Below are 16,967 nucleotides of genomic sequence, written 5' to 3' on the forward strand. Positions count from 1 at the left end.
TGTGTGTGTGTTTTAGATTTTAACTAAATAACTGTAATAACAGTTCTGTATAAAAAACTTTATCATGTCATCAAAGTCAAACTCAGACTGTTCAAAGTAGAAATATTATTATTATATTATCGTATCTTTCTGTTTGTAAAGGTTCCCTACGTCTAAATGTGCTTCATATGTCTTACTCTGCATCTATCTGAAACTATACTACTAAAGGTTTGGATCCATGCAAAAGACACTATCAGAGAACTAGAACAGAAAATAAAGTTAAATCATATAAGAAATAATTACTGACCTACAAAGTACTTCACTAAAAGTATATATAGTATAGAATATCAATATATATATTTATATAATATTTATATAATATATTTTTTTTACTTCAGCTTTTACGTACTTTATTTTAAATGTACAAACGTTGAAGTATTACTCCATTTTAAACAATATTTTGATGGTTATGAACATGTGAGGAGAAGAGTGAACCAGCTTTGTGATACCAGTATTTCATCTGCAGTATGTGTGGTTCAAACCAGGAAGGGTGGTGGTCATCCTTACTGCCCAATGTGCAAAAGGCACATTGCATGACTTCATTGTAGCTTCACTTCTGCATTTGAGATTCTTTTGTGGAAAAAAACAATCCTCAAGTAACGTTGGGTTCCACATGATGTTAAGAAGATGGTACAAAAGGTAAGAGTGTCTTCAGTTAATCAGTGGTTTTGTATTTAGAGTCTATTTAGTCATAAAAAGTCAAACTATATACTTTTAGCTTTTCATATGAGACTCAAATATATAAATAATATACATACAAGTATACATTTGAAGACATATTGGTGTTTCTTTTTTGCTTTTAGTTTATTTCATTTTGTATTCGTGTCTTTTTGCTTTTATTATAATTTTTTCTTGTAATTGGATCAAGTGATTCAGCAGTGAAGCTACCACTATGTTAGTCGTTGAACTGAATCGGTTCAGACCAATTTACAGAGACTCTTTATGAAATGCTGTTTGATCATCACATTCCGAACAGACTTAAACTGATTTATTAAAGACTCATTCAGATGTCCACACTTTTTCAGATTTAGTAAAAGGTATTGAGATTTTTGTCCAAAAGGTGGCAGTAATGCGCTTATAATTTGTTTACCAACTACCAATAAATAGCCGAACAACAACAACAACAACAACAACAACAACATCAACCTCCTCCACTGTGTCACAGCTGATTTAACTCTAAACTATCTGTATTCTGTCTGACAGAGATGTTTCTCATGTTTCTTCTATTAAACCTCTTCATCAGGTCTGTCTGTGTATGTAGAGGTTTTGTTCAGAGACTCTTATTAACTCTGTTGCTGCGTTTGTAGGATGATTTGTAGGCCTGTAGGTGTCGCTACAGCAATCAGCTCGAGTTGCCGAGCTACTGTCGAGTTTTCTGTTTATGTTTCTATCCAGAGGTAGAGGTAAAAATGAAGTCTGGAGAAGACATCACCCTTCATTGTTCTGGTTCCAGACTCTCTCCCATCCCAGTGATAAAGTGGACCAGGCCTGATCTGAACTCAGAGATCTGATTCTGAGTTCAGTTACAGAAATCAGCCACTAGATGGCAGAATATCACCACATCACAAGGTCGAATTACTGCAGGAAAACTGCGTCTGCAGTTTCTGCCTCTTGTTGTGTTCTTGTCAACCTTCACTAATCAAGTGCAGCAAGTGAGAACACGCAGCTCTTCTAACATCCATCTTTTCACGGTCGGGTGGAGCTGAGAGACCCAGAGCTGAAGGACGGAGACGTGGCGCTGAGACACTGGAACATATGAGTGTCACATTGTAGTAGAAGAAAATGGACACAGGGGCCAAGACACAAACATCATACATATCCATCTGAAGGTCGAAGACCCAGCTGGACCAACCAAGGATGAAGGAAACAAGGATGAAGGAAGGGGGCGTGTTGGGAGTTTTTGGTGCTGGAATTCTTCTTCTTCTTCTTCTTGCTGTGTCTGCACGCTGCTACTTTTTCCAAAAAAAAATATTAAGATTGAAGATTTGAAGAGGAAAACAGGGAAATACAGTACATATGATTCCATTTGTGCCAATTAATGCTGTATTTATCCTTAAGTTATTAACCAAAATCCCAAAGTGCATTAGACGGCCACCCATCCAGAAAACTAACTCTCACGTTCATGTGTTTATACACTAACATCAGGCTGTTGTTTTTGCACATATTAAACTTTCTGACTGCACCACCACACTCAGCTACTGTCAACAGTTCTGTAGATTCTAGTTGTGATGGGAAGTAGCATTAATCTTACAGAAACTTGTTTCTCCTGTCTTCTGTGCAGCTGTTTTCTTTCTTACTTCAACAAACATGCTGGCTGTGCTAAAGCTAAATGAGGGTGTTATGGATGACCTTTCAGAGGGGATATTGTACAAAAATAATGTATTAACCAAGAGTTTATCAGCTGTTCTGGCTGAATTTAACTTAATGACACAAAAACCAGTTAAATTAAGATGAATCAAGTTACCATGGAGATTTATTCTTTGAAGATAGACTGGTCCAGAGCAGGTTAACTACCAGGATAAGATGACTCCTAGTGATGAACTGACTTAAGTTAAGTACTTATGTGCCTACTTTTTTAAGTAACTCACTTTTCTAACTTTTCTAACTGTCAAGTCAAGTCAAGAAGCTTTATTGTCATTCCAACCACATATAGCTGAAGCAGTACATAGTGAAATGAGACAACGTTTCTCCAGAACCATGGTGCTACATAAGACATTAACAAGACAGAACATGGAGCTGAGGACTGTTAAGTTGTCCTAGCCACATAAAGTGCATCCTGTGCAACCTAGTGCAAGAACACAAAGAAAATGTGCAGACAGACGTCAGAAGACAGCGAAAATACAGAACAAAACACAAAAACAGCAGCGACCAGTAGCTGAAATGTACAATGTACATCTGATGTACTGTAAAAACGATGGTGAAAATTATGTAGAACAGCAAGTTGATATGATTTGTGCAAAATAAAGACATGTTAACATTATAAACAGTTTGTAACCAGGGAGCATCAAATCCAGTGAGTGTCTGTGTGTGTGTGTGTGCTCAGTTCAGTTTGTTGTGTGTGTGTTGAGGAGCCTGATGCTTGAGGGAAGAAACTGTTCAACAGTCTGGTTGTGAGGCCCGAATGCTCCAGAACCTCTTCCCTGATGGCAGAAGTGTGAAGAAAAGAGTCTTCAAATGAACTGCTGTATGTGTGACAGTGTCTTTCAGTCAGGGTTGCTTTGCTGAGACTTGAATATAGTTATTGCTTCCTCACGTTCCAAGAGGAATAAAGAGAAACTGGAGAGAAAACATTATGTGACTGTGACTTTATCCGTAACTATAGGTCTGAAGAGAGTCGCCGCCTGAATGAAGTCGTTAGCTGGTAATGATGAACTCTGATAAATGGGATTTTAGACGTGTGGAGACAAAATGTTTGTTGAGTTGATGGTGGTCCACATTTGATCACTACTCTGAGTTCTCGCTCAGAAACAATGTTGCCTCCGTTTTCATTTGCGACTTGATGCTGTTGACAGAAACTCAGACAACAGAGAGTGATCAGCAGGGTTTAATGGAAGGACACATTGATGGCGTCATTTGAACAGAAAATTAAACTATAACTTTAGAGAAGTCATTTATGGAAGTACTTTGGATTTGACAAGATTTTATTTTGATTGAGGTTAAAATAATTTAAATTTTATGATTAAAATAAGTGCACTGGAAATGTCTGGGTTTTGTTTGTTATAATAAATACTATACATAATACATAATAAATACTGTACTGTCCTTGTACAGACAAAGGTAATTCATTAATCAAACCTCAGTTAACTCTCACGTTTGTCCTGAGGAACTTCCAAGTTGATTTTGGGTTCTGTGTCCAAAAACATTTTGACATGTGGACTCACGGAGCCACGGAGAAAACCAATAGTACTGCTGCTAGTGGACGACCTACTCCTCCTGATCCCCAGAGATCCAATAAATTGATAATGAACATATGTCTTATTTAATTATTACACTAATTTTAGAGTTGACTCAGTCTCCTTTAATTGATCTTTCAATAAATTCCAGAGTGACACAACATTATTAGATTACTGTTTGCATGATTCACATTTCATTATGATTAATTCATTATTTAACAGCGATTTTGTGTTAGATTTCATAAAGTAATAAAAATGAACCATTACAATAATTTTAATTGGACGGTACAGGAAAAATGTAAAGGTGGCCATGACCTTTGGGCAACAGAATATGATGCACTACAGCTTGTTCAGTGTGGGGGTGGGCAGCTGCAGAGTAGCCGGACTGCCCTCTCCCCTGGGTGTTGGTAACAGCACAGTTTCTTACAACAGACTGTGAAGTCCCTTCTTAAACACAGCAGCAGCTCTCGTGACTTCTGTCTTCAGCAGATAAATGGAAACTTCAACATCGTATTTATGGTTTTTCCTATTAGTTCCACTGGTTTCAGCTTCATCTAAACGTGAGTTTTGTGTCCAGTCTGATGCTTATTCAGTCATTTGACAGATGTATACAAATGAGAACGTCTCAGTTCATCAGAGTAGTTGGGATTTCATCAGACCCACAGTCGTAGAGAGAAATAGAGAAATATGACTGGTGGAGCTTGAACTGTTCAAACGTTGATGTAGGTTCATTCTTTTCTGTTGTTTAATAACAGTAGAGTCTGTAAACGAATTTATTGTGTTGAACATCAATGACTGAATGTTTTAAATATTATTTAAATGTTTAAATGTGTAGTTGCGTTCTGCCAATGATCTGCTTCTTGTGGACTCTTCACCTCAAAACATCTCAGGCTAAACTTTTCTCAGTGCTTTATCATAATGGTGGAACTACCGACTCACCTCTGCACGCTCAGCAGCCTGACTCACATTTTTCAAAGCTAAACTAGACTTCTAAACAACTTTTTTTAATTTGAATCTTAAAAAAAAACCTCAATATCTGTATCTCAATTATTAGTTGTTTTAAAACAAACGTCTGACTTGCTGTAGACACTGTGAACAGGGCGTGAACAGTGACGTCTCACAGAAACACCACTAGAAGCAGTGTTTTCCAGACTACTGTGTGTGGAACCTCTGAAAATCCCTATTTATTTATCCTGAATTAACAAAAAGTTTATATTTCAATGACCACTGCCGTCATTTAACTCCCAAATGTGGTTTTAATGTTGTGGCTGAAGCTGTTTGCTGATGTTTTGATGTTCTGCTGGTTGATTCCTGTCACTGTTCATTCTCTATTTAGAAAACATTAAGAGTTGTTTGTTTGCTAAATGGATATGATTTTAATGTTATTTCTTAACAGAGGGAAAACTGTAAACATCACACACTACATAGATTTTAACTAAATAACTGTAATAACAGTTCTGTATAAAAAACCTTATCATGTCATCAAAGCCAAACTCAGACTGTTCAAATTAGAAATATTATTAATAGATTATTGTATCTAAAGGTTCCCTCCGTCTAAATGTGCTTCATATGTCTTTATCCTCTGCATCTACTATCTGCTAGAAACTAAACTACTAATACTGACACTGAAGGAAATCCCCCACAGTGACTCAGTGGAGGTTTGGATCCATGTAAAAGACACGATCACAGAACTAGAACAGAAAATAAAGTTAAATCATTAAAAAAGTAAGTACTGCACTAAAAGTAGAAAATCAGCTTCATACTGTTTATTCAAGTTGAGCTTCGACGTACTTCTACTACTCTGAATGTACAAACGTTAAGTAATACTTTCTATTTTAAACAGTACTTTGATGGTTATGAACAAACATTTGATACTAGAACAAGATTAAACCTGTGAAGTCCACAGAATCTGTTAGTTTAGACCAGGGGTCAGCAACCTGCGGCTCTTCAGCCTCTTTGTAGCAGCTGCCTTTGACCTTGACAAAAAAAACCACACAAACATAAATTAGTCATATATTATCATTATTAGTTTATTTTGTTGTGCAGTTATTTGGGAGTTTGAGTTGACGCCATCTAATTTTTTAAAAATGCTATTTTTAATTTACAACCCTGTGATAGTCTAACCATGAAAAAATCCCAAAAAACTAAACTTTCGGAAGAAGATAGAGAGTTGAATTCAGCGTGGACATATTCATTTGTCTTCACAGCTAATGACACTGGCTTACCTGTGTGCTTGATATGTGGCGAGAAAATATCGAACAACAAAATGATTTAACGTTGAAAGACATTTTCAAAACAAGCACTTAGCATTTGCTGAAAATACCCAAAAATAGCTGAAGAGAGCAAACTATCTCTCAAGAAGTGGATTAGCTCACAGACAGAGAATATATGAAAGAATCGTTCATAAAAATATCAGAACATCTGTTCTCTGACTTTAAAAACAAACGGGAAATTGTTGAGAAAATTAGAGAAGTCTCCGCAAAGACCGTCAGGGACAGGACCATTCAAATGGCAGAAAACATCACCAGCAAGCAAATTGATGACATCAATTCAGCTCAAGCATTTTCAATTACCTGTGATGAGTCAAGTGATGTAAACGATGTTGAGCATACAACACTGTTCTGCAGATTTGTCAACTGATGCAGGAAGAACTGATTGAACTCATACCGCTAAAGGCCCAAACACGGGGGCAGGACATGTGTGAGGCTGTTCTGAGTCTAGAAGGGAAAGGAATAAACACCACTCACCTGGTGTCAGTGTCTACTGATGGGGCACCCAGTATGAGAGGACTCCAGGGAATTTACTTCAAAAGTCACAGGATCCGGAGCTGATGACGTTTCACTGCATCCTCCACCAAGAAGCACTGTGCGCACAAACATTCCCCCTGAATGTGTGGAAGTGATGAACCTCGTTATCAAGATAGTGAACAAAATAATTGCAAACTGGTTAAACCACCGACAGTTTTGTTCATTGTTAGAAGAAGTCGACAGCGCATATTCGGATCTCCTGCTGCACAACGAAGTCCGGTGGCTGTCCAGGGGAGAGGTACTGAAACGCTTCGCTACCTGTCTGGAGCATGTGAAAACCTTCTTGGAAAGCAAAGGTCTCAGCCATCCTGAACTGGAAGACCTCAATTGGCTGGGAAGGTTTTACTTCATGGTGGATATGACAAGTCACTTGAACACGCTGAATAAAAATCTCTAAGGAAAGGGAAGCACGGCCCTGCAGATGCTGCAGGATGTTTTGGCGTTTGAGCGCAAGATGACAGTGTTCCCACGAGGTGCACAGAAAGGTTTGCTCTCTCACTTCCCCTTCCTAAGAGAGTTCAAAGAAGCGAACAATCAAATAAAGTCTGATTATTTCCACCATGCCATCATTGCAATGCAAGCTGCATTTGGAGAAAGATTCAGTGCTTTCAGAAAGGAGAAACCTACTCTCTCTTTCCCTGTCACACCGCCGTACATCAACATGACAAAGTCTGCATTTGGAGTCCTGTCCATCTTTGGCTCAACATACTTATGCGAGCAAGTTTTCTCAAGCACGAACTTCATAAAGTCCAAACACCGCTCCCGTCTCACAGATGAGCCTACAGTCCTGTATGAAGATCAAAGTCCCATCTCTGCCCCGACATAGGGTAAGAACAAGAGCATTTAATAAGCTATTATTTTCCGAAAAAAAAACCCAAAACATTTATTTGTCCGAGCTGATGTAGGTTTTTTGTCCTAATTTTATATTTCTTTTTAAAGCTGCTAAGCTGCAGCTAAGTGTTTTATTTATATTAAAGTGGGCTAGTTTTTATTTTACTTTACAAATATAGGAAGGACTTCAATAGGCCTACAGTTCACAGTTTAATTTTTTTAAAAGTAGGCCTACAAATGCACACTGCACTTCTGTTGCTGTATTCAGTGGTTGTAACAGGTAAAATAAAATAAAATTAACTTTTAAAAGTTTACCAGCCCTTTTATTTTTTGTGGCTCCCAACTTTTTTTTTTTTTCCTCTTTTGATAATAAAGGTTGCAGACCCCTGGATCAGACCCTAGACTGTGAATAGATCTACTTCACAAACAGGCTGTGATTCACACCAGGAAGAGTGTGACGTCTTTACTGCGCAATGTGCAGACAAGGAGGATGGAAAAAAGACAACTGCAGACTCCATTACACCGCTTTCATTGTCATCTTTCACTCCTGCATTTGACTTTTATTTTTTGTTTTTTGTTTTTTTGAGTATGAGTAACGTTGGTTTCAACATGACTGTAACAAAGTGCTAAAAGGTGTCTTCAGTTTAACAGGGTTTTTGATGTTAGACCTTATTCACCAGCTTCCTCCCACCTTCAAAGACATACATGTTAGGTTCATTGGTGACTCTAAATTGCCCATAGGTTTGAATGTGAGTGTGAAAGGTATGACTGTCTCTATATGTCTGTCCTGCGATGGACTCAGTACCTGTCCAGGTGTACCCCACTTGTTGTCCAATGACAGCTGGTAATTGTTTCCAGCACTCTCGTGACCTTTGAGTGGACGAGGATAAGAAAATAAAAGTGATGTAACGTGAAAGAGAAAGTTAAAGTGAATTAAACAGGTTTGTTACATCGTGTGTTTGTGTGTGAGAGTGAGAAATAATCAATTTATTTATTAAGTAGATTATTAATGGTGGTGCTGTGATAACCTTGTTTATATAGATGTGTTTAGCTTCTTTTCATTTTCAGCCATTTAACAGTTTACTTTCCAGACTTCTCACTTTATCTTAACCAGCACCAGCAGGCATCACCATCTTAATAAACAGGCTGTTAGATAACCTTGGGGTACCGAACGTCTTCATTCTGCTGATTTTAGTTTTAAATTTTTCAATATCTCAGTCAATTCAAAGGCTATCTGTATGAAACTTGCCCAGGATTTTAAAAAAATTTAAAAATTCCAATTTCCCTCTATTACAAGGTGTGTAGAATAAGAGATATGCACAATGCGTACACTCTTTACACTCGGGACCCGTTTTGGTCCCATTGACTTCCGTTATAACGAAATATTTTTGTTATAGTGTAATCCTGAACGATTATAATTCTTTTTCCGTTAATACCAAATAAATCTAAGCCTCTACCTTCAAAACACAGGGAAAAAAGGTTTTAGGGGTCATGACCCCCCCCCCCAAAACCACCAGGGTCAGCAGGGTTTTATCACATAAGGTTTCAATTGAGGCCTGGTTCTCTTACCTTACCAAAATGCATGGCAATAAGAAGTCTGATCACCACAAAAATGGTCTTGGTGTGTTGGACTTATATAAAAGAGTAGTTTGAATGTGGGTGAAAATGTATTGTTTACGTGTGTGTGAGTGTGTGTGTGAGAGAAAGTTAGTGTGTGCGTATGTGAAATTTGAGACATGGCCCAATGAGCTCAGTTTATAAAACAGAGTGAAAGTGATTGAGAATACATCTCAGGAGTCAGGAGGGATGAGAGGTGGAACTCGTGCTAGGCACAGAGGGGACCTGCAACTTGGAGCAGGAGGAAGAGAAAGTGGTATAGAGATCAAAAAATGGGGAAATACTTTGGTCTGCCACACATGAAGAGCCCCTGCCATTCTTTCCCTAACCCTAACCCAAATGTGGAGTGCATGCTAAATTCACCTCACAGGCATCTGTGATTTATGCATCAACATGCATTGTAAACACACAGACACACATGACAAAACAATATAAATATCTTTTGACAGAAAATAACAAATTGGTAAATATTGCATATCAGTTTTTCTCTTCTGTTCTTATGACAAAAAGGGCATAAAAACCTAAAAAAACAAATAAAACTGAGAAAAACGTTATATATATGGATAGGTCTGAAGCTGTTGAAGAGATCTGATGTGGTAAAACTGAAAAGAAATATTTCTAAATAACACTTTTATTTCAGTTTTATGAGAGGGCCCGTTTGGGGTCCTGAAGGTAAAAAGTGTAGGTTAATTTTAAAAGTGCCTCGAGGGTTAAAGTAATCCATGTAGGACAAATAATGTGATCACATAAGTCTATAATCTCTGAAAATCAAACAACCCTAAAACTTCACGATTTTGTTTGTTATTTATTTTCAGGGCAACAGGAGAAGAAGGTGAAGTCTGGAGACAATGTCTGTCTTCTTTGTCAAGGTCCCAGAGATGCTGCCATCACACTCTTGGAGTGGAAGAAACCTGAGCTAAAAACAGATGACTATGTGTTCTTCTTCAGAGAGAGACGCTCATATGAAAAGTACCAACATCCATCTTATCGTGGTCGAGTGGAGCTGAAAGATCCAGAGATGAAGGACGGAGACGTGTCTGTGATTCTGAAGAACGTCAACATCAATGATACTGGAACATATGAGTGTTGTGTTGGAATCACACGAAGCTCCCTAAAGGTCATCAACACCATCAACCTGACAGTTGAACCAGGTGAGTTAGAGTGTGTGTGTGTGTGTGTGTGTGTGTGTGTGTGTGTGTGTGTGTGTGTGTGTGTGTGTGTGTGTGTGTGTGTGTGTGTGTGTGTGTGTGTGTGTGTGTGGATCAGAGTTGAAGCTGCTTCCTGGTTGTTGATGTGAGAGTGAAACATCACAGATCAGATGTTGGTGTTGATGAGACTTTGTAGAAAACAGCTGGTATGAGTGATGGGATCAAAGTGCAGTAGATAATGTCTGACAGGAGTTTGAAGAGGAAATGGATTCTGTTGTGTTCTTCACTCATCACCTACCTGACACCTGCTGACTCACTGCTGACTCTCATCTGCAGGAGACAACAAGGATGGAGGAGACGAGGGTGGAGGAAACAAGAATGGAGGAGACGAGGGTGGAGGAAACAAGAATGGAGGAGACGAGGGTGGAGGAAACAAGAATGGAGGAGAACAACGTGGACGTGTTGGACTGATAGTCAGTTTGTCAGTTTTCATTCTGCATTTCTGTGTTGTTGCTTTAATCATCTTTAGAAAACGTAAAGTCATCATCTGATGAGGTATAAATGTCTCAGATCTTCATTATAGACTCTATGATCTGTTTAAGTTCCCTGATAACACCTGTACATAAAGACAGTGTTTAGAGAAGCATCAAATCAAGTCTGTAGCTTCATATTCATTTCATGCTAACTGTGCCACCTTGACTCACCAGTTTTTAACAACAGATGAAGCTCTGAACTTTTGTCTTGTTCTGGTTTAGTGTTTCCAGGTGAATTGTGCTGAGGTTAAAAAGGTATCACTGTAAACACAGATTAAACTGATGGTGGATGATGATTGTTTAATGTTTTATATCGTGCAAGGTTGTAATTATGTAAATATTGTACAGACTTCTCTACACTTTTAACACTTCAAGGCACCTTAATAACCTATGAAAGCTTTTTTTAATGTGTATGAATTATGTTGTCGTCTAAATGTGTTTCCTGTTTAAAATAAAGAGTCTTTCATCAACAGCAGCTTGTCGATCGTGTTCATAAACCTTATTTAAAATGTGTTTGTTTACTAGAAGCTGTGGCTGAGACGTTAACATGTTCACTCTCGTCTTATTGTTGCTGATTATTTTTCTATGAATTCCTTAACTTTCCCCTGTAGGACAACAGTCTGCATTATATTTTATTTTTCTCTGTGTTTAAGACACAAAACACTTGTGTCAAGTTTTATATTAAACTCAGACTCATAGCTGCATCTCTGTAGTAGTGAAATGGTTTGAAATTGGGTTGAACTGAGATTAAGGACTAACCTATGACCCTGAATGGATCCCCATTGTGCACCGGTGATAACAGCATTAATTCAGTTTTCAACACTGACGTTCTTCTGATCAAATACCTGTTTACCAGTTCCAAACATCACTTCCAGCCTGGTAAACTAGCACACTGCTGACTGTGTCCCAGTGGAGCAGCTGTTGATCCATCAGTGAACAGCAGATTAAGATCTCAGAGGAACTGAACTACAGTCTCCTCATTTGTTCTATAATCAGAAATATAAAGTGGATTCATCTTTGCTGCAGTCAGTGTTTTAAAGTCATTACAGATTTTACAGACATTACAGAACAGAACACGAAACTTAGCAAATGTTGTAGAGGATTAAAGATTTGTTCAATGAGAACATGTCATCATTCACACTGCAGTGACTTATTCTGAGGTTCGTCTGTGTTCAGCTGCAGCAATAAGAACCTTATTATCTGTCTGTGGATATGAAGCCACTGAACTCAGCTGTTAGTTTCTCTCTGCTGAACTGTGAGCTGAGGAACGGAGTCTGAATATCTTATCTTTACAAAGTGAACAGTGAAGTTTCACAGAAACACCACCAGAGGTCAGAAACTGTGCATGCAGTGCTCTTATTTGAAGCAGATTGTTTTCCTGCATTAATACAACCAAAACATGAGCAGAGTTCACATCTGAAACCTCTGAAACTCCCAATTTATTTTTCCTTAATTAACAAAATGTCTTTATTTCAATGATCACTGTCGACGTGTATATGCTGAAGTGTTTTGATGTTGTGGTTGAAGCTCCTCTGCTGATGTGGTGATGTTCTGCCATCTACTGGCTGATTCCTGACATGGAAACATTAGAGTTTCACGTCTCCACTCAACTCCACTACACCTGCCTACCTGTACTCCCTCTCGCCTTGTGGTCCCCCCACCTCTGTGGTTCCATGATGGTGGAACGATCTACCCCCCTCTGCACCCTCAGCTGCTTCACTCTCAGTTCTCAAAAGCTGCTGAAAACCAGAAACTGTTCTAAAATAACATTTCATCACTGTCAAACTGTTCTTCCTGCAGCACTTTGCTTCATTGTTTTTCTCCTTGACTTGAATATTTTGCCTCGTACCTCACTTGTAAGATGCTTTGGATCAAAAGCACCAAATGACTAAATGTAGATGTAGCTTTTTCTCTTTAATCTGTTCATTTACTCAGATTATTTATTTTAATTTTACATAATGTGACAAAACTGGGTCCATAACATCAGTTTGATGTTAAAGGATAAAAACACTCTGTGTAAATGTGAAGAACATGAAGTTCAACAAGATGAAGGTGAAAAATAACTATCTGCTCTGAAGCTTGTCAACAGAATCAAAACTCAAACTCTGACCAGCTGCTTCAAATGAAACGGCCAGTGATTCACCATGGGATCAGAAATGTACCATTTATTTAGTGTAAAAGTAAAAACATTCATAATAATAATAAAGAACTAGTGGTTGTTGAGGTGAAAACAGCAGTCGTCGAGCTGTGGGATCATTTTATCATTTAAATAAAGGTTTTGTATATATTTATATCTAAATGTGTGGATATAAATACATGGTGGACAATCAGTGTCATTTCCAGGTGAGGTCTGTTTCCTCAGCACCTCACTGTTAATCAAACAGATGTAATGTAACACTCCTCGAGGCCTGGAGGTGGCGCTGAGTGTTACTGAAATCTGCCATATGTTTAATCTGCACTGTACATTGAACTAACAGTCCAGACTCCAAACATGAAATCACATGTTAGGAGAAACATGCTGAGCAGCTGAAACTAAAAATAACAATAACGTGGTTCATTATTAGCGTCAGCTGGTGCTGGAGACACGTTAGTGACGAGGAAACCATGAGCTGGACGTCAGGGGTTGAACTAGTGTGAAGGTGTGAAGTTTAAACTCAGTGAAGAGTAGACGACGTCTGGTTCAGCTGGAAACTCTGAAAACAAACACAACAATAATAAAATGAATATCAGTCGACTGTGCTCTGTTCATCACTGATCTACTGAACTTGACTATGTCATGAGATTTATATTTTGAGATTTAACTATGAGGAAGTCATCATCTGACACATTAGTGAATATTTAACTTGAAAACAGCTGAGAAATGCTGATCTAGAAGATCTGTGTGTGAAGGTTCTCACTGTGATTTAGTGTTTTGTGTTTTCACTGTAACAGTCTTTATAACAACTGTTTACTGGTGAAGTACAAACTGCTCACACGTTTTCCTCTCTCTCACTGTTTTCACCATTTTGTGTGCTCTCACCTTCACCACTTCCTCCTCAGCCAGTTCTCAGCTCTGACACTTCAGAGTGACGTCCTCTCCAGGTTTTGCTGTTATGTCTTGTGATTTAAACAAACAGAAAAAAGTTATTAATTCATTTTTAGGAAACACTTTAAATTTAAAGTTAACATTCAAACAACTCTTCAGTGTAAACTCTGAAATATGTTTAGACCTAATTATTGTCCACATAAAACTTGACCTTGATTTTAAATAATATGAGATGATGTTAAAAGATGAGTGATAGTAAACATTTTGTCTAATCACGTTCTCAACATTGATGACTTAGTTCTGGCCTCAAGTGATACTGTAAGAAATCTCTGTGTTATCTTTGATCAGGATATCTCCTTCACTTCATACATCAAACAAATATCTAGAATATATATATATATATATATATATATATCTCCTCCTTGGTCGTCCTCTTGCCCTCCTGCCTGGCAGCTCCATCTCCAACATCCTTCTACCAATATACTCACTATCCCTCCTCTGAACATGTCCAAACCACCTCAGTCTGGCCTCTCTGACTTTGTCGCTAACACAGGCAACGTGAGCCGTCCCTCTGATGTACTCGTTCCTTATTCTGTCTAACCTGGTCACTCCTAAGGAGAACCTCAACATCTTCATCTCTGCTACCTCCATCTCAGCCTCTTGTCTCTTTCTCACTGCTACCGTCTCTAACCCATAGAGCAGAGCTGGTCTCACCACTGTCTTGTACACCTTTCCTTTGAGTCTTGCTGACACTCTTCTGTCACACAACACTCCTGACACTTTCCTCCACCCGCTCCAACCTGCCTGCACTCTCCTCTTCACCTCTTTTCCACACTCTCCATCACACTGAACTGTTGACCCCAAGTACTTAAACTCCTGTACCTTCTTCACCTCAGCCCCCTGTAACCTAACGCTTCTACCTTGATCTGTCTTACTACGACTGACCTTCATGCCTCTTCTTTCCAGAGCAAACTTCCACCTCTCCAGCTGTTCCTCTACCTGCTCTCTACTCTCAATGCAAATCACAATGTCATCCGCAAACATCATTGTCCAGGGAGATTCCTGTCTGACCTCATCTGTCAGCCTGTCCATCAACATAGCAAACAAGAAGGGACTCAAAGCTGATCCTTGGTGTAGTCCCACCTCCACCTTGAACTCCTCTGTCTGACCTACAGCACATCTCACCACCGTCATATTTCTCTCATACATGTCCTGAACTACTCTGACGTACTTCTCTGCCACTCCCGACGACCTCATACAGTACCACAGCTCCTCCCTCGGCACCCTGTCATACGCCTTCTCTAAATCTACAAAGACACAATGCAGCTCCTTCTGACCATCTCTGTACTTTTCCATCAACATTCTCAAAGCAAAAATGGCGTCAGTGGTGCTCTTACGGGGCATGAAACCATACTGCTGCTCACAAATCTCCACCTTCTTCCTAAGCCTGGCTTCCACTACTCTTTCCCACAGCTTCATTGTGTGGCTCATCAACTTTATTCCTCTGTAGTTGCTGTAGTTGCTGCAGTTCTGCGTGTCACCCTTGTTCTTAAAGATCGGAACCAGAACGCTTCTCCTCCATTCCTCAGGCATCTTCTCACTCTCTAGAATCCTATTGAACAAACTGGTTAGAAACTCCACTGCTGTCTCTCCTAAGCACTTCCACACCTCCACAGGTACGTCATCAGGACCAACAGTCTTTCCACTCTTCATCCTTTTCAGAGCCTTCCTAACCTCATCCTTTCCAATCTCTTCTATTTCCTGCTCCACAACATCCACATCTTCCTCCCTTCTTTCCCTGTCATTTTCCTCATTCATCAGCTCCTCAAAATACTCCTTCCATCTTTTCTGCACACTCTCCTGGGTTGTTAACACCTTTCCATATCTGTCCTTAATCACCCTTATCTGTTGCACATCCTTCCCATCTCTGTCTCTCTGTCTGGCTAGCCTGTACAAGTACTTCTCTCCTTCCTTTGTGTCTAACCTGTCATACAGCTCATCGTAAGCTTTCTCTTTGGCCTTTGCCACCTCCCTCTTCACTCTACGCTGCGCTTCCTTGTACTCCTGTCTACTTTCCTCAGTCCTTTCTACATCCCACTTCCTTCTAGCTAACTTCTTCCTCTGGATGCATTCCTGTACTTCCTCATTCCACCACCAAGTGTCTTTACCTTCTTTCCTCTTTCCAGATGACACACCTAGCACCTTCCTACCTGTTTCCCTGATAACCTCTGCTGTAGTTTCCCAGTCATCTGGAAGCTCATCCTGACCGCCCAGAACCTGTCTCAACTTCTGTCTGAATTCCTCACAAGTTTCTTCATTCTTTAACTTCCACCACTTGGTCTTCTTTTCTGTCTTCCCTCTCTTCTTCTTCCTGACCTCCAGAGTCATCTTACACTCCACCATGCGGTGCTGTCTGGCTACACTCTCTCCTACCACCACTTTGCAGTCACTAACCTCTCTCAAATGACCTCGTCTACTTAGGATGTAGTCCACCTGTGTACTCCTACCTCCACTTCTGTATGTCACTCTATGTTCCTCTCTCTTCTGGAAGTAAGTGTTGACTACAGCCATTTCCATCCTCTTAGCAAAGTCCACCACCATCTGTCCTTCCAGATTCCTTTCCTTCACACCAAACCTGCCCATCACCTCCTCATCACCTCTGTTGCCCTCACCAACATGCCCATTGAAGTCTGCTCCAACCACAACTCTCTCTCCTCTGGGGATACTCTCTATGACCTCATCAAACTCACTCCAGAATCTCTCCTTCTCTTCTAACTCACAGCCAACCTGTGGAGCATACCCACTGACTACATTCACCATCACCCCTTCAATTTCTAGCTTTAGGCTCATCACCCTGTCTGAGACTCTTTTCACCTCTAGAACACTGTTTACAAACTCCCCCTTCAAGATCACTCCTACCCCGTTTCTCTTCCTATCCACACCATGGTAGAACAGTTTGTATCCTCCTCCAATACTACGTGCCTTGCTGCCCTTCCACCTTGTCTCCTGCACACACAGAACATCTACCTTTCTTCTCTCCATCATGTCTGGCAGCTCTCTGCCTTTCCCTGTCA

At 39.6% G+C, this 16,967-nt stretch overlaps 1 protein-coding gene across 2 annotated transcripts; it reads left to right on the forward strand.

The window, feature by feature from the left end:
* The first annotated feature begins 454 nt into the window (after positions 1-454).
* LOC113168460 (aspartate, glycine, lysine and serine-rich protein-like) lies at positions 455-11,329 on the forward strand. 2 transcript variants are annotated; one of them, XM_026369476.2, is made up of 3 exons: positions 455-678; positions 10,003-10,338; positions 10,672-11,329. In XM_026369476.2, exons 2-3 carry the CDS (start codon positions 10,206-10,208, stop codon positions 10,884-10,886), a joined length of 348 nt encoding a protein of 115 aa, XP_026225261.1. In that variant the 5' UTR covers positions 455-678; positions 10,003-10,205; the 3' UTR covers positions 10,887-11,329. The 2 variants fall into 2 exon arrangements, with proteins under 2 accessions (XP_026225261.1, XP_026225260.1); XM_026369475.2 differs by lacking the exon at positions 455-678 and having other exon boundaries at positions 9,806-10,338.
* The last annotated feature ends 5,638 nt before the right edge of the window (positions 11,330-16,967 follow it).

The sequence above is a fragment of the Anabas testudineus genome, chromosome 18, assembly GCF_900324465.2.
Source record: "Anabas testudineus chromosome 18, fAnaTes1.2, whole genome shotgun sequence".
Classification (NCBI taxonomy): Eukaryota; Metazoa; Chordata; class Actinopteri; order Anabantiformes; family Anabantidae; genus Anabas; species Anabas testudineus.